Here is a 24,110-nt window from a genome sequence, read left to right as displayed (position 1 = left end):
AAAAAGACATGGATGTCATTTTACATTTTAAGAGCATGTTGATTATTGTCTAAGTGAGATATAGTGCATCCGGCCAAAATGACTTTGACAGTAAAATCTGAAAATGAGAATGTACTTTAAAAAAAAAAATCACCTTATATTCAGCCCTTAAAAAAATGCAAAAGAAGATTGTGTTGCCACTCCAGCTCATACAGTCTTACTTTACCATGTCCAACATGTTTTAAAGACACTTAAATAAAGCAGGTGTGTTGGGGATAAAATGAATATCAACACTGAGACAGGTTGTGGTCAGATCCTGCATTACAGAAATGGTGACTTTGATTTTACAGCTTTACTCAAAATGTTGTTGTTCAATTTTCCGCTCAAAACAAAAAAAAAAAAGAAAAGAAAAGAAATTCATTTTAATTAAACTTGAGAGTAAAATCTATATTGAATGACAGACGTGACATTTAAAATTGGTCATAAAGTATTTCAGCTTATGCTGACATTACCATAACATGCACTTTAGTTGTCCAGATGGGCTTTATTGAAGAACAAGATAGATCCGCTTTAGTCAAATGTTGCCAAAGTAAATTCCTTGTGTACAGTTGTGCTCATATTTATTCATACCCTTTCATTAAAGAAGGAAAAAACAGCTGCCTGTAAAATAAGCTGAAATTGACTAAAGTAAAAATAAATTTAAAAAAATTATGAAAATCATTACATTATTTTCTAATTCTGGTTCAATAGGAATATATATATATATATATATATTTAAAAGCAGACAAATAGGATAATTTATTACATATTACATCACTCGTAAAGTAATATTTTGCTGATCAATCCTTTAATGTTTCCGCTACAGTCAGGTGTTTTCTGTTCCTCTCAGTCAGACTTCTGCACCTGTTGACAGGTGTTTTCTCCCACTGTTCAACAGAATAGTGCTCTAATTTTCTAGGACCAAATTGTTTTGTTTTTGTTGTTGTTGTTTGTTTGTATTTTCTTTCTTCAACTCAATTAAATGAAAAAACAGTGTCTTATATTACTAAACTATATTTTCGCAAATTTTTAGTCATTGTTCCTTTTTTAAGTCTCCAGTTATTTGAGTGACTGTTGTAAATTCAGCCTTTTCTTTAATGAAATGGTATGAATACATAAGAGCACAACTGTAATATGTACTCTGAATTAGAAGAATGGGTGGAGGTGGTGGAGGAGGGAGGGACATGGCTAACAAGGAAGTACTTGTAGTGCATCTTGTTCGACACGCCAGTCATATTCAGAACATACATTTATGATCTATAATAAATCCGGTTTCACTTTGTGAGCTGTGATACTGTGGCCCCCTTCCTTTCGGTAATGTGGGGCATCATGATCTGGGGAACTCCGCCAGAGTGATGTCACAGTCTTCAGAAAACGAAGGCGGATCATCTGGAGGAGCTCCCGTACAGCCAGCTCCACAGCGTGTTGGAGCAAAATGAAACATGGATGAGGAGATCGCTGAAAGTTGGGAGGAAGCTGCTGATAGTGGGGTAAATAATAAGGGACATTGTATACTTTCAGTTAAGGACGATTGAGCTTAGGGAGTATCTTTATTCAACACACAGGTTTCTTGTAGAAGTTATCTCAACGCTGGTTCGTGTTAGCGACTCCCACGGGCCAACAATGTGGCTACGGCTAATGCTAGTTTTAGAAAAACTTGGCGAGTCAAGTAGCTTTAGCCAGGAGGTTAGACGGACTGAACACAAAACTAACTATCCAAGAAACCATAGCTGTCTCAGTGTTCCGGTTGAATTAACATTGCAATGACTGATACGTAGGTTATCTGACAAGCTAACTAATATGGCTACAGGCGGCTAGCTAAGCCAACTAATAAGAGTCCAGTTGAAATGCTAAGGTTAATGCTAGCTAACGCAATGCTAAGTTAGCTAGTCATTTTTTAAAATTAGATTTTATTGTGACAATACATATAAAGAATACAAAGTAAATAACTAATTCACATTCAATAAAATATGATGTCCAATCTTTGTAAATCACACCTCTTAAGTGTCTTTTGAGATATTTTCTTCGGAACTCATGAAAGTTAGCTAGTCATTGCCAGGGTCACGTTGAAATCGCGTCAGCTGCATTTAATGTTTTCTACTGGAAGAAAAAGAAGAAGGACAAAAAAACCCCACTTCGTATTAGACAGCCGAGTATCCCCTCGTGATCCAAGCTTGTTTCGTTTTCACTTCCCTTACATTTCCTCACTAAAAACTCTTAAGAAAATTACATGCGACTCCATTTCCCGTAATGGTGACAGGTTAGGCATTACATACACGACAACCAGTAATGTAGAAATGTTCATTTATGGAAATTGTTGTTCATAAAGCAAAGATAAATTGGCTAGATGAGTCTGTGAGTGTATGGCAATGGCGTATGAGTACATAGCCGTATGTTTTTTGCCTAATTTGTTGATAAACTAACTCGGATTTGCCGTAGCTTATGGGACCAGTCAGTTAGGCCGTGTTATCCAGTAGGGCACTGGTACCATGGAAGTTGCCAAACTGGTAAGTTGCTACTTTCCGCTGACGTCACAGTATTTTGGCCGTCTATGCTAATTGTGACGTGATGAGCATGACTGAGGTGAAGTTGACCAGATCATCAGCAGTTCCTCAAACCCAACTTAGAGATCATTTAAACAACGTTTTGTTGTGTTTAGTCAGTAGTTGGGTTGATTTTATATTTCATTGCCTAACTGAACAGACTGTTATGACTTAGCAGCTGTCCTCACGTGTATAAATAGCTTGTAACTGAATCCCGCTCTCCATCCGCTCTTACTTAGTACCTGTTGTACCTTCTTCCTGTTCCTTTCCCATGATGTTTGTTTACTTTAATACTTGCACTACTTTTCTCACAGGAAATGGAAAAACGGCTAGAGGAGAAGCTTCGGATCAGTCAGAGAGAAAAGTAAGGCCTCAGATGCTGAAGAAAGTTGATCCAGAAAAATCTGTATTGGTGTATGTTTTCTTCTGTACACGTTGACAACATTACAAAAAACTTTATAAACTTGAAAGTGGAGTGGATGCTTGCTTTAAAAAAAAAAAAAAAAAAAAAAAAAAAAAAAAAAGCATGTTGTATCAGGGATGTAACTTTTTCTCTCCCCTACACAGGGAAACAAGTAATTCTTCCCGATCCCCATTAAAGACAACCATGGTAATACAAGACAACTCTTTACCAGCAGCACCACCACCTCAGATACGCATTTTGAAGCGGCCTGCAAGTAATGGATCATTGGGATCATCAGTGAACCAGAACAAACCCACGCCGCAGGTCAAGTCACTGGCCCAGCGAGAAGCAGAGTATGCAGAGGCCAGAAAGAGAATACTGGGCAGTGCCTGCCCAGAGGAGACTCCTCAGGACAAACCCAACACTGACAGGTAATTATCATCTGCAGCTTAGACAGTAACAGCATCAGAAAGCAGGCTGAGCTGCACTGAAGACACAATGTTCGATTGATAATCTATGGATCCCTGAAGGATATTGAGTATGTGCATCATAATTTGCTGAGTCCTCAATCTTTATTTACAGCAAAGTATTCATCCAGAAGGAGTGCAGCAGTCTTTTTATTCTTTGTTCCAGTAAAGAAAACCATGTGCTCTTAAGTATTTACTTGTAACTGTAAAATAAAACTGGAAGAACTTTTTTTTTTTTAAATTTCTTTTAAATTATAACCCCCATTTTAATGAGGATATAGACTTTGCTGCCTTCCAGTACTGATGTTACTTTTGCTTTAATTGTACAGACTTTCACTGGCTGAGATAGATTGTTTTTTTGTCTGTTGGCACAACAAGGTTAAGCTTGGTAGGAAGAGGAGCTTGAAATGTAGCCATATTTGACTTGATACTACTTTATAAGCAACCGGGGTTAAGTGGTAGTTTGGACTCTATAGCTCTGTTTGTACTTTGAAGGTAAACTTCCTAAACCTGAGCTCACACTAAACTCAAAACAAATGTAAACCCACTGTGATACAGTAATTAGGACTGAAAGGGAGGGGGGGAGCATCCATGAAACTGCCAGCTGGGAAGAAGTTGTGAACAACTACTGTTTGGTATCTGGTGAAGGAGAAAAGCAGCTTTCTCTAATTTAATCTTGTTTAATTCCCCCCCCCCCCCCCCCCCCCCCCCCCCCCCCCCCCTTCAGGCCAGGGCGCAATAACTCTACACTGCCTTCAGAGGACAGCAGATCAAACAATCACACTGTTCGGCAGCCTGCCGGCCCAGATGGCACCCAGGGGTTCCGACAGCACAGATAAATGGACCTCAAGGGTGACAGAGTCATTACGGGGAGAGAGCTGAAGAGCTACCTGATATCAAAGTACTGTACAAACTTCCTTCCTCCATTTTCCAAATATCAGATGGGCTGTGAGTGTGGTTGTCTACCCTGATCTTCCCTCTCACAGCTGCATGGAGTCAACAGAAAGTGAGGAACTCAAGAAGGAAGTTAAATGAAAACCTGCTCTTCTCTCTCCAGCTTGTTAGGCACTGTGATTATGGACATCTTCTGAATTCACTGTGATGATCCCCCTTTAAGAGACACCCCTCATCTCCATCTCTCTCTTGTTCTGACCTCAGTGGCTCCATTTAAGGATGCCAGATGGGCAGAAGACTTTTGAACTACGAACGGTTCAGAGATGAGATAAAACGAGGGGCCATATCAAACCTAGATGTGCTGGTTCTTGTGCAGCCGTCTCTTCCCAGCAATAATACCAGATCACCTTTTTTAGTTTTAATTTTTAAGACGATGGCTTACAAAACTTTTTATTTTTCTCACTTGTCTTTTATTGAAAGTAGGGATGCACTGATACAAAAATGAATCCAGATTATAGTTCTTATAAAACAATAAGGATGTATTTTTAAACCAGTTTTATTTATTGATCTTAAAAAGATCAATGTAACATCTGCAATCATAATGAAATACAAAACAATTATTTCCAACCGTTAATGTGGCAGTGTAGTAAAAGTGATAGCTAAAGCTTCATTTTGGTCTGGACTGCAGTGTATTGCATCTTATTAAAAGTCTGCACTGTTGATGGAAATGAAACTGTACTGTTGAGTGTATCAGTGCATCCCTTAGATGTAAATTGCCATTAGTTTTTTAAAAAAAAAGAGAGGGTAAGGGTTGTGTGTCAAGTTGTATATCTGAAAAGTTTTGTTTACTGTTTGTTTTTATTTGAAGCTTTTCAGCTGTCTTCCTTGTACTTTCATTTCTATTTAAACTAAAAGAAAGAAAAAAGTTTAAAAGGAGAGTGAATTTAAATGAAAAGACATTTTAGTGGATTTTCTGCCTTTTTTGTATGAAATAGCAACAGTCAGCAGTATTTAAAATGAAATGAACCAAAAGCCCTTTTTAAAATGAAACAGAGCTGTTATTGTATGAAGGAGGCGTTGACAGCGATTTAAAGGAGGGAGTCGGATGTTTTTGTTTTTGTTTTTTTTCCTGCTGTACTTCACAAGCCTCTGTCACGTCTCCACTTTGTACACAGTGTTTCTTCATGTCCTCCTCTGAAGTACAACACGTAGGAACTCAGGTCTATGTGAACAAGACTGATTGAATGAAATGAACTAAGATTGTATTCTTCCAGCTGGTTCGATTACTAAGATGACCCTTTTTTTGCCGTATTTAAGCTTGGATTGGCACTTAAAAACAGTGCTCTGTAGAGTGAAATGTAGCTGATGTCTGTCTCAAGGTAACCGAATGCTTGGTGAGTTTTTTTTCCCCTCATTGTTTACATCTTGGTCCGATAATGGTAACGTCACTTCTTGGTAGGATTATCCACTAAAAGGTTTCACTGCTAAAATGGAGGTAAACAGAAGAATATTGAGGTTTTCCAGGATCATTCTGCCCAGTCCATGTCATATGTTGTACTTTAATTGTTCAGAGGAGATCTTAAAGCCATATTAAGTGGTGCAACATCAATACAAAAGGCTCTTATGGTTAATGGTTGAATTCAGCTTGTGCCTCCTGTATGATCTTAACTTCCTGGTTGTTGATTTTATTGTTTTAGTTCAAAGAACTGAAAATATTTGAAGGGGAGTTCAATATTTGTAAGATTTTAGGTGAGGAAATCTAGTGGCAGAGCAGGAACAGATGGGCTTAACGGAGCTCAAAATGCAAACTGCCTGTAAATAACAATTTAATAAAATAATTTACTAAAAATGTGACTCCATGATGGTGCATGGTCATTACTTTGCATGAAAAGAAACATGCAAGGTCAGAGCAGTTTAAATAAAAATAGTTTTATTATCACAAGTAAACATGAATTTGCATTGTTATTCAAGTTAGGGATCAGAAATTCAACAAATGGCCTGCAGGACAGACAGTCCAATCACTGCCAGGCAGGTGCTAGCTGAAGGAGATGGCTGTGTTAGTGGGTGAAAGGGTTTGATCTAGTGGTGGCCATAATGTAGAGTCAGACAGGAGGACCTTCAGACGTTTGTACTTTTTCTTGGACGGACGCTTTCCACAAAGCCATCGGAAGCAGTTCAAGATTCCCAAATCTATCAGTATCTGCAGGAAGAAAAAGTTTTGTAAATGCTTAAAATATTTTCTTTTTTTTTTAAAACAGATTTTGACTTGTTGGCAGGTAGTTGATAATTATTCGCACTGTTGATGAGCAAGCAAGCATAATGCTCCTGAGTTGATATTTGTGGCCAATGTCTGTACAAACTTGGGGGGGAAAAGAAAAAAAAAAAAAACTTTTCAAGACAATATGTAACACTATGCTGCATTGCTATATGTGGGTTGTCATCTTGCTTTAAATGTTAGTGGCATGTAAGCCTAATAAGCTGGGTACGCAAGTATATGACGCTTAAATAAAAATCACTACAAGTATACAACAGATTATTGCAGGGGGGTTGTAGCAGAAGGCACAAATCTATAAAGACCCAACCCACAAGTTCAGTGGAAGTTTAACCCAAATTGAAGCACAAAAATAGTGAGCAGCATCTCAGGGCACTTAGTACAATATTTTTTCTCCTCTAATTATGACATAATATATCATTGTTTACTGAAAATATAGCTGGCATTCTTAATAGAAAATGAATGAGCTTAGGAAATGTTAAATCATACACAATCTGACGTTTTAGTAGTTAAGTGTCCATGGTAACAAAACTGAAATGTGATTTAAATTAACATAATATTTACCCTAACTACATCTTTGTAGATTTCATAAATAATAATGACATCACAAAGCAAAGAACGATGCAAAGCAGGCAACAAAGTTGTTTTTCAGAATACAAGCTACTCAGATGCTACGCTTCCTGGCTTACTTTGGAAAAGTCTGTTTTTATTTTTGGCAAACTGGCGAACTTCTCAAAAACCTAATAATCGCTCTTTGATTAGTAAACTGATCAAAATTCATAAGTTATATTTTGCTTAAATTAATTGAACTAATTCAAATGTAGAGTTCAAATTTGCCAAAGTAAATATAAAAAGTAGAGAACATATGGTGCAATTATTCTAAAACTTAATTCCATGTCTTTTGTCCAGAATTTTCCATGTTGTGTTGCAGTTTTCTGAACTGAACTGTTATGTAGATCTAGATTTGCTCACATTTTTCTTCTTTTTTTTTAATTTTTTTTTTATTTTTTTAAAGGGAGGGTTTTTTTTTCCCCCCATCAAAAAAGATTGTATATCAGATTAAAAATGATCCACTGAGGACATATTCTCACTCACCTCCACTACAAAACAAATCAGAAAGTTGAGCGCAGCTACTGCAACGAGCAGCATTTTAAAGTTCATATCAGCGATGTTGTACACCTCAAGATATTGTCTTAAGAAAGGCACCGGATACAAAACCAACCAGGCCATCACACTAAAGTAGATGCACAGCAGGCAGAGGAAGATCACTAGAAAGATGAGAGAAAAATCACATCTGTGGCAACAATTTCAAACAAGTCACTTATGTGAATAAAATACAAAACAAGTCAAACAAGACTGGGCTCAGATGCACAAGTCTTGGGACTTACTTTTTTTTTTTTTAAAATGTCAAATGACTCACCATTGTAGTAGAGAGGTTTCTTGTGAGGGTAGCTCTTGGTGACCACCGCTGCCATGATGATGTACTGGAAACCAGACAAGTCAAATACACTAGTGTTCTCCATGTTGGGCAGATTAGCAGCTCCAAACACAGTTGAATTCAGTGGAATATACCTAAAAAAAAAAAAAAAAAAAAAGCAAGAAACAGGCATCAAACTATCCCGTTTAGGAATTATAGATTGCATGTTCATATTTTTTTTAAACTTGAGATATTAGATTTCCTTGGTTCATATAAAGCAAATTATAATTCTTTGAAAGAAACTTAACAGACCATTCCTGTGTGGTAGTGATGAAGAATGCAGCCAGCTGGCCCAGGACGATCATGCATGTGTGGATGAAGAGGCTGCCAAATACAGGCAGAGCCAGCAGACTAGCTGGAGGTCTGCAAGGGTGTAGCTCCTCACTGGGGCCTCCTCTCCCCATCACGATGGCCAAGCAAGTCACCAGTATAAGATCACAGAACAGGAACTGCAAGTCCGCCATGCTAGTTTTTACCTGGACACACACACCAACAACATATATTTAGTTTTATTCTTGTCTCAAGAATTTTTTAATAGGATAAAAACAGTAATTATTAGGTTTTAGAACAAAACTTAATTAGTAAACTGATCCATTTTCTGGTTGATCATGGTACAGTATTCACTTTACCAAGTAAAGTGAATACTGTAGAATAAACACATTGCACAAAATAGAAACATGCATGGCAATGATATGATAAATTTGAGGTATTGGGGATGGAGGAGAAATAATAGCTATTTCAAAGAGAAGGGTGTGAAGAGCTCCATCACTGCTACTCACTGTGGTGAGGATGAGGACGGAGCAGAATTGAATCAAACTGTACAGCGCCATATATCGAAAGAGGCTGAAGGAGGTGACCAGAGAACAACGTCCCTCTCTGCACAAATAAACAGAAAAGGCTTTTTGTTTTTGTCTTTTTACCTTCCTCAGCAGATGATCTGCAACAAACTTAACAGATTTGCTTAGTTTTAAAAGACATCATCCTCCTGTTTGATCACCTGATAAGCAGCGGCACACAGCTGATGTTTTCAGTCTTGGAAGTGAATGGTGAAGCAACTGAAGCCTCAGCTTCAGAAAGAGAAACCCCAACATCCGCTGCTCTGAGAGCCCCACAGTCATTGGCACCATCCCCACACATGCCCACTCGATAGCTACAGAAGTAGACAAGAATTTATTAATAATATTCATCTTACATATAGTTAAAAAGCAAACAATGTTGTCCAGCAGTGTTAAATTGTACTCATTCTAATATTTCACATTGATTATGCATTTATATTGCAGGCACAGAAACACCACATCAAACATCTTAAGTGGACTCTCACCATAGAGTGGAAAGGGCTTTTGTTGTCTTCTTTAATCAGACGGCGTTGATGTCAACTTATACTAATTCTACAGAAACCCACTTGGAATGCTCATTGTGTAAAGCATTAATGCTGCGTTCGATTTCTACTAGGCAGTTAGATTTTCTGAGTTCCCAGTCGGAAATGCTATGTGAACTGAAGTTGGAAATCCGACTTGGAAAGTGGGAGCAGACCCACCTACCAGAGTTTACTAGAAAAGTTTGTATGAAACCAATAGTAAACATGTATTAATGTCTAAATGTACTTGTTTAATTGTACATAACTTTGAGTTAAAGGCAGTTCTTTGTAACTTCTACACAGATTCAGCTTAGAAAACGTGTTATGTCCAAAACGTTAAATAAAAGCATTGGATGTAGTCTCTCTGCTAACATAGGGAACTGTTGCTAACAAGTTAGCCTCTCTCAACCAAAGCGAAGTGCATCCTGGCAGCGTCCATGTTGATTTTCTAGTTTCCCAATTTGTCAACGTAAACGCTCTCATCTCGTTTATGACGTCATTTCCAGTTCCAACTCCCGAGTCAATTGAACGCAGCTTAAAGATGGTACAGACTCACTATAGTTGCACTTCCTTTAATGAACACTAGATGCTCATTTTAAATGGCCATATATCCATTTAGATTGCTTTTTTTTTCTCTCAGTAAGCTTCAGCCTAAATTATCAGTCTTTCCTCTTATATGTATCGAAGGAGAAATGAAAAATCTCACTTCAGCTTCTGCAGCTCCTTCACCAGCTGAGTTTTCTGGTCTGGGGCCATGCGAGCAAAAATGGTGGCTTGCATCAAAACCTGCAAAAATACCATATCAAGTCAGTATTATTTAAATGTAGACTATTATCAGGATATTCTTCCTAAGATTAAACAGTTTCCATTACCTTTGGGAGATACTCAGGAAAGTGGTCACAGAGGGCAGCAAAGGACTTCCCATTAATCGCTAAATGACAGCCAAAACCGCTCTGATAAAGACCCTGATAGGAGAGGAAGAACATCAAACCAACTTAAAACAAAGTCCGCTGATTTCAATTAATTCAACAAATGAAATGAGTATAACCTTGCATGCACTGATGTGTAAATATGACTTTTTATAATCTGACATTGATTAAAGAATTACACTGACTTTAGTCAAAACTGCCTTTGTGAGTAAATGGGTGCGCAGAGTTCATCCTCACAGCTCTTAGGCTTCCCCTCAGATTTAAGGACTCTTCTGTTTCTGCACTGACAGTGTACCCTGAGCATAATACTGCAGGCATGTCTGAGAAATACCAACCCCATTGTTGACAGCCGTAGGGCTTTGGGTATCAACGGTCCCTCCGTCCTCCAGGCTGAATCTCAGGGTGGGCATAGACTGAGCAGTGTGGGGGGTTGCAGTAACGAAAATGACCTTGTCATCAGATTCCACCATCCCACAGCTTTTTGCTACATTTACTGCTGTCAAAATGTTATCCCCTATGTGATGAAGGACAAAAATAGACATATATAGAAGTTGTTGGCAAGTTAGTAAAAAGGTAGATCTAGAGAACAAAGAGGCTGCAGATTTATTCTCACCGGTGACCATAACGTTGCGAATATGCGCCATTTTCAGAATGTCAATTATTTTTGCACTCTCAGGCTTTACCAGGTTCTTCATCATCAACAAGCCCAAAAAGTGCACTTCTTTCTCTATGTCGCCACTGTGGACCGACACAGCTGCATTAACACACACAGCTAATTGCTGGAACGGAACACAAATAAGCGAGACAAGCAGTCTGTATTCTCACCGTTCTATGGTGTTCAAGTCGGACTTCACATCTAGTGGTTTACAGGCAAGTGCAAGAACCCTGAGGCCTTCACTAGAGAAGTTATGCAGCTGGCTGGAGAACTCTGCAGGCACTGTAAACACAAAGCATCCCATTCTGAATGTAGATCTAATAAAAGGTAGTAACTGATCTGTATGTGTCACAAATTCTTTCATTTTAATGAAAAAGGCAAAACTGCAGAATTAAAGTGAAAAGAAATGGTTCTCTAAAATTTCCTACAAAAAAACAAAACAAAACAAAAAAAAATCCCATTGTATTGTAGGACATCTGACCAAACCTGTTTCGGCTAGACAAAGGCTGGCCACCATCTCTGGGGAACCTTTGATGAAAGCCAAAGCCGAGTGTCCCCCATGGGCTACCGTCACCACGCTCATCCTCTGCAGGGCAGAGGAAAACGGAAACCTCTTCACAATGGCCACAGCCTCACTGGTTGACTAACAGAAAAAATAAGAGAAAAACATTAATATTTCACTCCAGGCAGATTTACTTACCCACAATAAAAACATTCACTGCTTGGCTCGCATTCTCTCACGCAAGCTGACGTTTTTACAACACCATCAATTAGTGAATTCCAGTGATTTGTTTCCACTAAAAAGCAGTACAAAACGGATGATTGAAATCACAAAGTCCTGGAGGCTACAGCATATCTGTCTTAGGCTAGTCACTATAGCAACCAATCTTACAGACCGCCACAAAAATCCAGTTATTGATGGATTGTTCACCTGAATAAGTACGATTGACCGTGCCATTTTAGGTGGCATATTAAAAAAGACTGGGCATACTTACTGTTCCCTGAACTTGAGGCTGTGGATTTGGAGCTCTCATAACAACCAAAACTTTGTGACCTCCAAATTCTCTACTGAGCACATCTCCATCTTCCTCTGGTTCCTGTAGAGTCTGGGAAATTAGAAAAAAAAACAGCATATAACATTGGTATTATAAAACATCCTTTTTTTTCTTGAGTGCAGAATAAAGCGACTGAATATTTAGATAAATAGTAAAGTACTGTGACATGCTATTCATGACTGAAAGTACAAGGATGTGATTTGGAAATGAGGAGCTTTGGATTCGTTAAGTGTGGGACAGATGGTTTGGTAAGTCAGAGAAAATAGGTTACAGAGTTCAGGTCAAACACTCCTAAAACTAATAAAATAAGCACGACAATATCATACCCAGCAAGTAGACTCAACCATCTTGAGCTCCAAAGGGTCTCCGATGGGCTGACCTCGAAGTAGGGTAACAGTGTGACAGCAGGCCAGGCCGGTCCGCATGGGGCCTGGAGGCAGGAGTGTGGGCTCTGGAACCAGCTCTGAGAAACCAGCAGGTCTGCCCTCCATCACTCCCCACACATCCAGCCCTTTCTCTGTAAGAGTTCCTGTCTGGAAAAGCAAATGTACTCAAATTATGTTGGCGGCAGCATCACCATATGACACCTTTATCAGATTCTAATTTCACCTTGTCAAAGCAGAAAAGTGAGACCTTTCCACAGACATTGATTCGGGGTGGACTGATGCAAAAGACTCCTCGATTCTTCAACCTGCGCTGAGCGTAGATAGTTCCTGTAGTGATGGCAGCAGGCAGGGCGGGAGGCACAGCGATTGTTACGATATCCAGGCTTCTAATGATCAACTGCGACCATGTCACCTAGACACACCCAGCCATAGTTCAGTGATAACATTACATACAATATATGGCTGGCATACTAACTACGGATAGGCCAAAAAATATTTTTTACTTACATTGGTTCTGATGAGGACCACAAAAATGTAAACGGCTCCAATGAGAGCTAAAGCATGAAGGACAAAATTAGCAATGTACATAATTTGAGTAACTTGCTTAAAAACATGATGAAATTTAAATAATATTCACTCAAACAAAATTGCAGCTGTTGTTAAAATCTTACCAACAAAACCTAGAATGAACAAGAACTTGATAGCATCTTGGTAGAATCGAAAGTTGATAGGCTGAGGGTACAAGATGGAGCTGACCAAGCTGCCTTTGGCTGTAAAAAATCCTGTAGACAAGACAGAAGCAGCAGAACTGCTTTCACTCGAAAGACAAACAAGACTTGTAGCTTCTCCTGAAATGCTACGTTTAGATCTTTAAGACCAGAAAAAGTTAACTGTATTTCCTAAATCATTTGACATTGCTAAGACAAATCATGTGACGTTGTTGAAAGAAATGCATTTTGCGCCATTTCTGAATGGACATCCTCCTGTGGAGATTTTAACTCATATTATCTGACAGGACCGTTTTTAATGGGTAGATCCTAAAAAAAAAAAAAAAAAAACAAAAACTGTCCTGTAAAGATTATAGAAGTTAAAATCTCCACATCAAATGTTTAATTTGTTCAATAAACACCAAATATATTTCATCTCACTGATATACAAAGACAGGTCAGGAGTATTTCTACTGACCTGTGCTTGTCACCACAGCAACGGCGGCACTGCCGCCTGGCCTTCCTCCTTTAGCCTGAATGAGCTCAGTACCACAGAAAAGTGTGTGTCTGCGCTCAGTGTCTGAGCTGTACATCCTGTCAGCAGCCGGCAGAGGGGTTTTTAGCACAGGGACACTTTCACCTTAAAAGAATGACAAGAACAGATTTAAACACCGTAAATTTGTCTGTTTTTTAAATAGATGTAAAAACATACATATTTTAATTGCAAGATTTCTGAATGATTAACAACATAAAACCTAAATATGTAAAAATTGTTAATGCCTGAAGCAACTTAAATAACATTACTATTAAGATACAATAAATCAGTGGCTTAGATGCTCCTGAACAGTAGACTTCCTGTTAATAACATCAATTTGTGGCCAATAGTAAAGTCAGTCCTGGTGGCTAATTTGGAACATTAATAAAAAAAGGTTAAGTTGTGAAACATGCCCTTAGTTTAGTTATAGCAGACTGTTGAATTAAAGCCCAAATATAACCTGAAAACATAAAAAGGAGCAAAACTTATTACCTTCATAGTTAAAGTATAACTACTGTAATGCTTCTAGTCTTTTAGTTAATTTATTTCGAACAAAGAAAATAAAGAAAAATATACGTACATACACATACGTATATACATACATATACATACTAATTAGGAAAATAATAATAGTTACAAATATTAATACTAGTAACAATAATGATAATAATTCATCATAAATTTGATAATTAAATAAATTTGTGAGATAAAATGAGTTCAAAAAAGGAGTGGGAAGAAGTGTACACTCTTTTGGTATTCTCACCCCTTTCTACTCATCTAGTTTTCCATTCAGTCGCTGCACATCACAACATACTCATTCAGTTTACTATCTATATTTACATTCACATATTAACACTTACACACACATTTCCATATACTTCCATTCATATAAACACATCCACAGAGATATACTACATACAGACACACACAGATATACTACATACAGACACACACAGACATACTACATTTAAATAAAACACTTTGAATTTCCTTGTACATGAAATGTGCTGTACAAATAAACTTGTCTGGCCTTAAAAACCAAAACTGAGAATAAATAATTTTATAATTTCTGTAAAGGAAAGGGTAAAAAAAAGAAAAGTCTGGTGATTACCTGTTAGCATGCTCTCATTAACAAGACACTCCCCCTCTAGCAGGGCAGCATCACAAGGCAGCAGCAGACCTTCCTGAGGGATAATTAAACAATCGCCAGGTACCAGGTCCAGTGAGCTCACACATTCCTCCGCTGGGAAAACAGTCAAACAAGAGTATTGGATTGAGAAATCTTGAGTTTCCAGCAGAAAAACTTCACAAAACAACCCAGTTTTATTTAGTCCAAAAACTGCCATTTCAATCATGCTTAAAACTGGAAGACCTCTGCAAGGTGACTTTGTTACTTGGAGCTGTAGGAACTGGTGAATTCACACTTTGGTGATTTCTAATCTGTTAACTTTTATAGGTTTCCATTTCAAACGCTTGGTTGTTAGAAACATGGATCAATAAATCTTCACCAAATCCATAATTTATAGGATACTACTCATTTGTTTTCCCTCTTTTATCTTGAACATTTAACAAGTTGCTCCCTAATCTCATTTGGCTTTCTCAAAAGAAATTCCCACTGGACTCACCTCCTGAGTCTCTACGTATTGTGACGTTAGTCACCAACCGGGCCATGTTGTGCAGAGTGACACTTTGCTGGTAAGAGAAATCAAATAAAGTTTATAAACTGTGATTTCCATTTATAATCAGAGCTACAGATATAATTAGACACTGTGCATTTCTGGGGGCTCACCTTTCGAATTTCATAAAGTGAGATACTGATGGAGATGATAGAGATAATAAATATGCACAAGGCATAAAAATAATACATATCAATCATCCACAGGGTGATACTGAACAATTGGAATACGTAGAATGGGTTGAGGACCTACAGGATCAAAAGGAGACAAAAATAAAATATAAGTCTTAAATCTGAATTTTCGATTTATAATTATATATACACACACATATATACATTTATTTATTTAATATATTTATTTAGGGGTGGGAAAATCAAATCAAAAAAATTGAAAATCAGGATTTTTTTTGCTTGACAATTTTAAAATAGTTTTTTTTGGGTCATTTTTATTGATCTTTTTACATGTGTTCTTGGGCATTATAACAGCAGAATAATGGTCTAGCTACTGTTTTTTCCTAATTGAAATCAAGAAAAATGACATTAAAAAAAAACCCAAAAAAACGTTTCATACATTTATTTTGTTTTTAATCTACAAAAATGTGCAATATCAAAGAATTGTGAGAATCACAACTTTAATCAAATAGGCACCCAAAAAAATCGGAATCAAATCAGGACAAAAGCATATTGTTACAGCCCTAATATATTCTCCAACTCACCTCCTCAAACAGCAGCCTCATATAAGACTTTACAGGTACATCAATAACATTGGCCCCATACACACTTCTCCTGAAAAACATAAATACGATTACTTAAACAGCACTACTCTCTTAGATTAAAAAAATCTCTTCTAACACATGTCTTGTCTTACCTCATGCTCTGTTCCAGTGGGCTCAGCCCGTTCTGGAAGCTGTGCAGGTCTTTACAAGTCCAGTCCTCACTGAGGACACTGATGACAAAGATAAAAGTTATACAACATACCACAAGAAAGAGTATTCTTTCTTGAAGTCACAAATATGTTTTATTTTTACATATTTAACAAAATACATTTTTTAGTTAGCTTCTCATTTCTGTTTTAGCTGAATATGATCAAGTCACAGGTAATGGAACAAAGGAGAAGCACTGTACAGTTTTTATAGTACTAAGTCTGTTATAAATACATCCCATTGGTTTCTGGTTTAGCTGTTTCAGTACCTAACACGACAGAAAGACCCCTTCCTGTCCAGCCAGATGTAGCGTAGCCCTTCAAACATGTAGTACCGCAGCACTGTTTTCTGAAACATACGAAAACAAGAAAAGTAAATTTAAAAAAAAAACAAAAAACTCTGAGACCTGGAGGGGACATTCGACCGCTCACCATGGCAACATTACCTCATCTTTGTACAGCTGAACCGTATCTCTCCATTCTGCCTCCTCACGCTGTCCAATCAACTCCAAACTGAAGGACAACAACAGAATAAACTTTTTTTTAAATTTATTTATTTCTTTTTTTTTTTACTTCTGACTCAATAGAAAGAAAAAAAAAAATTGGTAATATGAGAGGACAGAAATGTGGAGCTCACCTTCCCTCCTCCAATTCCTCGGTCAGCACTTCCACAACATGTTGCTGTCCAAAACTGTCCTGAGAGACAATATCATAAAAATGAATATAGAAGTAGCCACTGGAAACTAGATATCTGTCTGACCAATGGAAGAATTACATAACATAGATATGATCTGGCTGGTCATCTGGAATTTAGTATGAAACTGAGGCATAAATAACAGCAACAGATTCAGACAGCTGTCCATGTGAATCCAACAGGCTGGATAGTAAACTGGCTAAATAACAAAACTACTATTTTATTGCAGGTTTGATACCAGCTGTAACTTTTTTCTTTGCTCTTTTAAACCTTGGAAGGACAATACAGAGGATAAGTGACAGACATCCAATTTCAGTCATAACGTTAGGTATCAAATGTATTTTAATTCTGAACATGGATTTATTTTCTCACTCTTAGCAGCAGAATATCTGCCAAAGCCAAAGGGCAGGAGCAGCAGCGGGCAAGGACAGCGAGCCTCGGGCGCCAGTGAAACACAATCAGGAGGAGACCCAAGGACAGCAGGGCCGCCAGACGGCACAGCCACACTCGCCACAGCACCCACTTATACCCCTGAACATCCTGGTGGAGCAGAAAGTCAAGCACTTCAAACACAAGCTCAGTTTTCTATTCAAATAAATCTTGTCATCTTATCAGAGCACAATGCATGATAACTAGAAGGGCAAGCAGAGAGAGCAGATCTCTGCCAAGGTTATATGGCGCAGTATTTTAACCAGTGATCTTAACCTGCACTAAGATTTAATAGGTTATTTTCTAGCTCGTAATTTATTACTCTACTATATTTCAAGGAATGTGGCTGAACTTTAATATTAAAAAACAGCAATGAAAACAGGGTTTAAAACAACAGATTAACACAAGGCTCAGCCAATGATACTGTGATCTAATGTGACTCAAAATATTCAAAGCCATTTGTTTTTTTGTTTTTTATTTAAAGCTACAACAGCCAAAGTATCTACATGTGACAGGCAGCATATCAGTCAAGTAAATCACAAATATTGATCAACAATTCAGCCTGTCCATCGCTAAATACAAACACTTTTATGAATAATGTCTGTATTTTTCTTTTTCGAGTTCAAAACAATTGCTTATTAGTTTAGTATAAACACTGAAGAAGGTCTTACCATGTGGGAGTCGGGACTGAGTAGGGGGTCACGTGGACTGGGTGAGGGGAGCCCGCTCAGCGGTTCCACCCCACTACCTGCAGAACAGGGCACACACTGCTAACAGTTCCTCTGCTGAGACATCTACAAGTGAGCAACATAAGTCACACCCTCAAAGTAAAGATTAACAACTTCCACAGCACAATTATCTGATTAAATCATTTTAACATCCACAGTTCTTTCCTTGACCCCCTTTTATGAATCTTCGTCCTTCCCATAACAGATTTAAGTAATGAAGGTGATAAGAAAGAGAGAAAAACCGACGTGAGAAGTTTTAACAAAAGAAGACAGTTTTGTTTCATGGCTTTATTTCTAAATAGACTTATATAGTTAACTATGAGATTTAGCATGGTTTCATCATAATTACAGTTTGGTGTTACAACCTGTATTTTTTTCCCCCTCAGATAAGTATTATATTGTTTGGGCATCAAATTTTTCTGAACATACTATTGTGCTGCAGCAGCTGCTCTGCTGGGCTGTTTGAGGTAAAGCTGCGGCCCAACGTATCTTCCCCGACTACTCTGGTTCACTCCATGATGTTACGGAAATGCCCCGCTGTACGACTATTTGAGAAAGGTGTGACCAGTGTATATCAATACTATGTGAGTTTATGAATAGAGAAAGATGATACATCAGCCGTAGCTGATTCCATAAAAAAGGCCACACATGAACATGATTTCTGAAGTTGTAACATTTTCTAAATTTATTTGCAAATTAACTCTGACTCGTTTGTTTCACCAGTGTGGTTAAAAAGGATGTTCTAGCCAAACAAGCCGTCAGATCTGACCAGGTCTTTTGGCTGATGGCCTGTTTTAAATGGAGTAAAAACCACACCCACCCAGCTTGCCACTGGGACACCCGTGCAGTAAATGGTGTTGACCCACTGAGCACACTTCAATGTTGTTTGCTTTGAAACAACTGTAATTCCAGAGGCCTGGAATAAGAAGCAGGATAGCGTACCCGCTATATCTCATGAATCAGGATTACTGTGGTGAAATGGTCCAGTTTTTCACAAACCTGATAAACAGTACAATGAAGCTGGTTATCTACTCCAGGGATCCTCAATCCTGATCCTCAAGGCCCAGTGTCCTGCAGGTTTTCCTAGTGTCCCTGCTGGAACACACCAGACTCAGACAAGCTCTGCACACGTCTGCTAAAAACACATTGATTTGAATCAGGTGTGTCGCAGCTGGGACGCTTGGAAAACCTGTAGAACACCGGTCCTCGAGGACCTGGATTGAGGATCCCTGATCTACTCAGTAATTCAACCAGGGTTTCCATCTTGATCAGTGTGTGCTCAAATAAAAATGGTAGGGCTAGCAGTGTCTGACCAGTCGCAGTCATGGAGAAACCCTACAGAGAATCTACCTGACCACGGAGGAGCAGACAGTCATCAGGGGTGACCAGCTGCAGAGCCATAATCCTGCAAGTTTTCCATGTATATCTGTTCCAACACGCCAAACAAACTAATAACTCATTGTGCACAATTTTATTGGCTGCTGGATCCAGTTAATGGAAGCCAGGTGTGTTGGAACAGGGATACATTGAAAACCTGCAGGACAGCGGCCCTCAGGACTGACTTTTGAAACTTTTATTATTCTTTAAGTATATTAAGAATTCAAACACATCATCCAAAGCAAAGGTCACAACTCTGGTCCTGAAGGGCTGCAGTCCTGCAAGTGTCAGGAGTTTCCATGGTGCAACACATCTGACTCAAATCAGTGGGGGGGGGGGGCAAGACTTTTGCAAGGTTTGATGTCAAGTTCTGTACAAGTCTGCTAATTAACTCTGTGTGTCAGGTGTGTTGCAGCAGGGAAACTGCTAACACTTGCAGGACTGTGGTCCTCGACAACCAGAGTTGCCCACTCTGATGCAGACCAAAAGCAACACTGTTGCTGTAGCAACTGCCAGAAAGGAAGGCTGGCAGAAAGTTACCAACTCAGTTAGTGCATAAATTTGTGAGATTATATAATATTAATTCATGGGACAATATAAAGGGACAGCAACTCTGATAAATTCAACTTCCTTTCCTTTAAAATTTACATTCAGTTCTTTAGAACTGGCTCTTGTAAAACTCTAATTGCTTTCAGTTCTCTATGGGAAATCTTGCGATGAGCACCTGGTCAAGGCCAGTTTATGGTGAGATCATGTTTTTTTCCATTTCTAAATCAAGGCCTCCTCACTGGAACAACTTTAGGACTCCCATTGTAACTAATGCTATCAGTTTGTTTTGCAATAATAAGTTGCAAAAGTCTTCAGGTCTTTGCTTTTGCAACAATAAAATTTCAAAGTTCTTGAGATCATTCCTTTTACCCATCATAAGATGTTCCCTACTTGACATCTGGGTAAAAAACAAAAAACACCTTTATCACAGGTCATCAGATGGAGCTGATCCAGCTGATATTAATCTGCACTAACAGGCAGCAGATTTACTCTCTAATTACTGATAGGTTTCAGCTGGTGTCTTGGGTTTCCATGACTTTTTTTCACCTCCCTTTATACCTGGTTCAATACTTATCCCATGTATCATTCCTCTTCATTACACACAACTTAACTGAGTTGTTTTGTTTGTGTGTACGGATTTATTGTGCTTTTGCCACAATTTGGAGGCAGAAATTAGAATGTCACACTATCACAACTAAGTCTTTTCCCCAAGGGTCAGAGGAAATGGAAAGAAAAAAAAAGTGGATTTTTGCATGATGATATATCATTGGTGAAATATCAGGGCTGTTCGGGTTCAACTGGACAGAAACCCAGGGTTCGTGCGCGTGCAGATGATAAAGAAGTCACCATAAACAAACATCAGATTACTGACATCACATCTCTTAAAGAGACAAAAACTTTTAAAAGCCTTTAAGAACCGTAAACGTCGCACATAGTATTTTAAGTTTTTTCGCACTGCCATGGCAAAGTTTATTACTTCAACTACAAGTAATAACCGAGGTTATAAAACGAACAATTAATTATATCAAAGTAGGTCATTCGCTTAGTCGGACGTTCAGTGTTGTTTCCAACTATCTGGAAAGTACCAAAACCAAAGCCGGTTTCATTAGGCTAAAGAAAGAAAATAAGCTTACCGTAAACACAAGTCTGGATATGGTATCTAGCAGAAAAAACGAGAATGACTTCATATCTGAGAGTTTGGCTGCTATCCAGCTGCGCGCGGAGGGACGAGCGTGTTGCCTCATAATGAACGGGTGTTACCGGTTTTTAAAGTTACTCCAGGAAACGAGACGCACAAGGAAGCGAAAGAAAAGAAATATGTGGAGCAGCAGATGCGGAGAGAAAAGGGCGGCATTGGATTTCTTTGCCTGCTGACGCTTTGCCTGATGACAAGCCAAAGAAACAGCATCATAACCAGACAAATAATCCTGTTTATGTGGTTTAATGAACACACACACTTCTCATCGTTTATGATTTATTTTTTCTCTTTTGGTACCAACACAAAAGAACAATTAAACAACTTGTCAAACACCTAGTTATCATTTGGTCTCCCTTATTTAACCAGATAAATAAATAATAGAGATTAGTTTTTTAAGAATGACCTGGCCAAGTGGGCAGCACAACAAGAAGTTCCCACTACAAACCAACTATTAAAACAACAAGCAAAACAAAGACAGCAACCAAAATTCGGTCAATTAAATAAAACACGGGCTGGATACTGTAAAGCTGTTTAAAAACAGACACGGACTTATCATGTTTTCCTCTAGAGTCCTTAAATTAACATAAGAGATTGTGTTTGTGGCTTAAAGGCCCTGTTGTGTATGGTAAATAACTAAGAAGTACTTGAGTCATGTTCTGGAGGTAATATGTTTGCTCTTTCTACATCAATACCAAAAGCTATAGAAACATAAAAAGTAATATTTCTTATGCAAACACTTGTAGTATAATAATGTGCAAGCTTATCATGGATGAAATATTGTGCCACATCACACACGTCTGTTCTAACCAAGCCAAACTTTTTTTTAAAAAGTTAAAAAAAAAAAAAATCTAATTTGAAATTAAACCATTCTCTCATTTGTTCTCTTTTACCAAGCATCAGAAATAAATGTCCTATTAACAGGACTGATCTCACATGAACCTGTAAAGCTAAGATACTTCTAAAAGGGTATTACATTTCAGCTATTTTCAAGTTCATTCCTAATGTAGAGGGATTCAACGCAGCTGAAAGAAGTCATTACACTTCTACAGTCCTGTACCAGAGGCACATCAAAAGTTATGTTTAAAGGTATACTCACATTAAGTTGAGCTTCTAACATGTATGTATGTCAGTTTGTGACTGCATAACTCTGTCATTGCTCAGTTAGCTGTGGACAAACTATGACTAAGCAGACTTTCAAGTTTATGTTTAAACCAAAGGAAATGTTTTTTTGCACAGCCAAAAAAGGGAAACGTGTGCACAAATGATTACGCAGACACAAGACAGTCTGCTGAGCTGAGGGTGCAGAAAAAAAGCTTCAACTTAAAACAGCAACAACAGAATACAAATTAACATGCTGGGGTGTCCTGATATTTCAGTAAAATCATAGTCTGTCCACTTTTGAAATATGTTATTGGATGGATGGATCGGAACCCCAAAAACAGTGGATATTTTATTTGTATTATAAAGAAGAGAGAGAGAGAAAACTGATTACATCTTCGCCGCATTGACAATACAGTCTATTATGATCATGTTTAAAATGTTTAATATAAAGCACTTTGCATTGCATTTCTCTACATTGAAAATTGCTCTATTAATACTGATCGAGTGATTGATGGGTCAAATAGACATATCAAACATTAGCATTAAAAGACCCACAGACTTGCAAGAATAAGTATAATAGCGGGAGTACCATCAGTGATAATTACTTTAGGGCTTGATTAAACACTTCTACTAGAAATATTGCGGTAAAATCTCTCCTTTATCCAGTTCTTGATGACAGAAATAAGAATTTAAACAACACATGACACCAAGTTATTTCCCTGTCTGATTGAGATTAACCTTTTTATCGATATTTTGTCTATACTATTAACAAACTAAATATGCTTCCAACTCTATTCTAAGCACAAAATTGTGTAGAAATGAACAGAAGAACACGTGATTGAGTGTTGTGACCAGGTTGCATGCAGTCACTGTAGACTGTAGCTAGCGGTTAGCCAACACGGTGTGCAGCTTTCTCCGTGGAGCAGACTGTGTCTAAAAGGCCTTCAGAAACACTTACCAAGCCTGGCCATCCTTTCGTCACGATGACAGCCACCACATTCCTCTCACAATGACCGCTGTTAAGCCATAAACCCTCCAGCTTCACCTTCCTACGGCAAGTCTAATTGTTCAAAATTGTCACGTGCGCAACCAACGCTGATTTCGTAGCATGACGACGCAGCATCGTGTCCCGCCGTGGTGCTGACCGCCGTGGGATCCAGTTGGCTGCTTTTCTTTCACTTCATCTGTGCAGTTGTTCCTGCACTTCCTCTGAAAGCCTTTTAGTTCCCATTTATGCATCAATCCACCCATATGATGTCTATGAATCCACCATCGTCTGCGTCTGGACCCGCTTCCTTTGCAGCGTCGCAGTGCAGCGTCATTAGTAAACATCCAGCATGTCATCATGAAGTTCCGCTGTCTGCTCACTTTAACTGTACTTAGCAATGTTTCTGAAAACTTTACATAAGCAGCTGGTACACTATTAATGTATACTTTTAGGGAGGATTGAGATTACTGTTTGGTATAAGGAAATCAGTCGAACACGAGTTTTGTGGGGTTTTTCTCTTTTTTTTGTTTTCTTTCCTCTCCCTTGAATGAAAGTGCTCAAACTATGCAACGATATGTATAAACTAGTATTAATAAATAGTTATTGGATGCCCCAGCATGGTACACGGTAAAAAAAATTTTTAAATGACATAAAATGTTTTAATAATCCCCAGAGAGATTGATAAACACAGATATATTTCTTTAAAAATATGATTACTTAATGCTCATGAACATGTTGCATCTTTCTTCTT

At 38.2% G+C, this 24,110-nt stretch overlaps 2 protein-coding genes across 4 annotated transcripts; one reads left to right on the top strand and one right to left on the bottom strand.

Moving 5' to 3' along the window:
• Positions 1–1,377: 1,377 nt before the first annotated feature.
• Positions 1,378–6,225, top strand: szrd1 (SUZ RNA binding domain containing 1). Of its 3 annotated transcripts, XR_013771282.1 has the most exons (5): positions 1,378–1,508; positions 2,876–2,925; positions 3,129–3,395; positions 4,159–4,332; positions 4,418–6,225. XR_013771282.1 is itself a non-coding variant. In XM_079239210.1 (4 exons), the coding sequence occupies exons 1-4, from the start codon at positions 1,461–1,463 to the stop codon at positions 4,268–4,270; spliced, it is 477 nt and encodes a 158-aa protein (XP_079095336.1). In that variant the 5' UTR covers positions 1,378–1,460; the 3' UTR covers positions 4,271–6,222. The 3 variants fall into 3 exon arrangements, 2 of the variants coding, with proteins under 2 accessions (XP_079095336.1, XP_079095337.1); XM_079239210.1 differs by having other exon boundaries at positions 4,159–6,222; XM_079239211.1 differs by lacking the exon at positions 1,378–1,508 and adding an exon at positions 1,518–2,525 and having other exon boundaries at positions 4,159–6,223.
• An 83-nt stretch (positions 6,226–6,308) lies between these two features.
• On the bottom strand, positions 6,309–23,421 carry atp13a2 (ATPase cation transporting 13A2). Its single transcript, XM_079239194.1, has 29 exons — positions 23,330–23,421; positions 18,090–18,166; positions 17,362–17,529; positions 16,933–16,991; positions 16,742–16,808; positions 16,565–16,644; positions 16,242–16,319; positions 16,090–16,159; positions 15,488–15,622; positions 15,324–15,390; positions 14,810–14,941; positions 13,642–13,803; positions 13,128–13,238; positions 12,964–13,010; positions 12,680–12,868; positions 12,397–12,603; positions 12,011–12,121; positions 11,502–11,658; positions 11,186–11,297; positions 10,974–11,098; positions 10,696–10,874; positions 10,304–10,396; positions 10,138–10,217; positions 9,072–9,224; positions 8,854–8,950; positions 8,327–8,550; positions 8,018–8,169; positions 7,693–7,865; positions 6,309–6,525 (listed from the first exon to the last, which is right to left on the bottom strand). Exons 1-29 carry the CDS (start codon positions 23,340–23,342, stop codon positions 6,361–6,363), a joined length of 3,483 nt encoding a protein of 1,160 aa, XP_079095320.1. The 5' UTR covers positions 23,343–23,421; the 3' UTR covers positions 6,309–6,360.
• Positions 23,422–24,110: the final 689 nt, after the last annotated feature.

The sequence above is a fragment of the Telmatherina bonti genome (genome assembly GCF_933228915.1).
Source record: "Telmatherina bonti genome assembly, chromosome: 4".
NCBI classification, from domain to species: domain Eukaryota; kingdom Metazoa; phylum Chordata; class Actinopteri; order Atheriniformes; family Telmatherinidae; genus Telmatherina; species Telmatherina bonti.
This window is presented reverse-complemented; position numbering and strand designations above follow the sequence as displayed.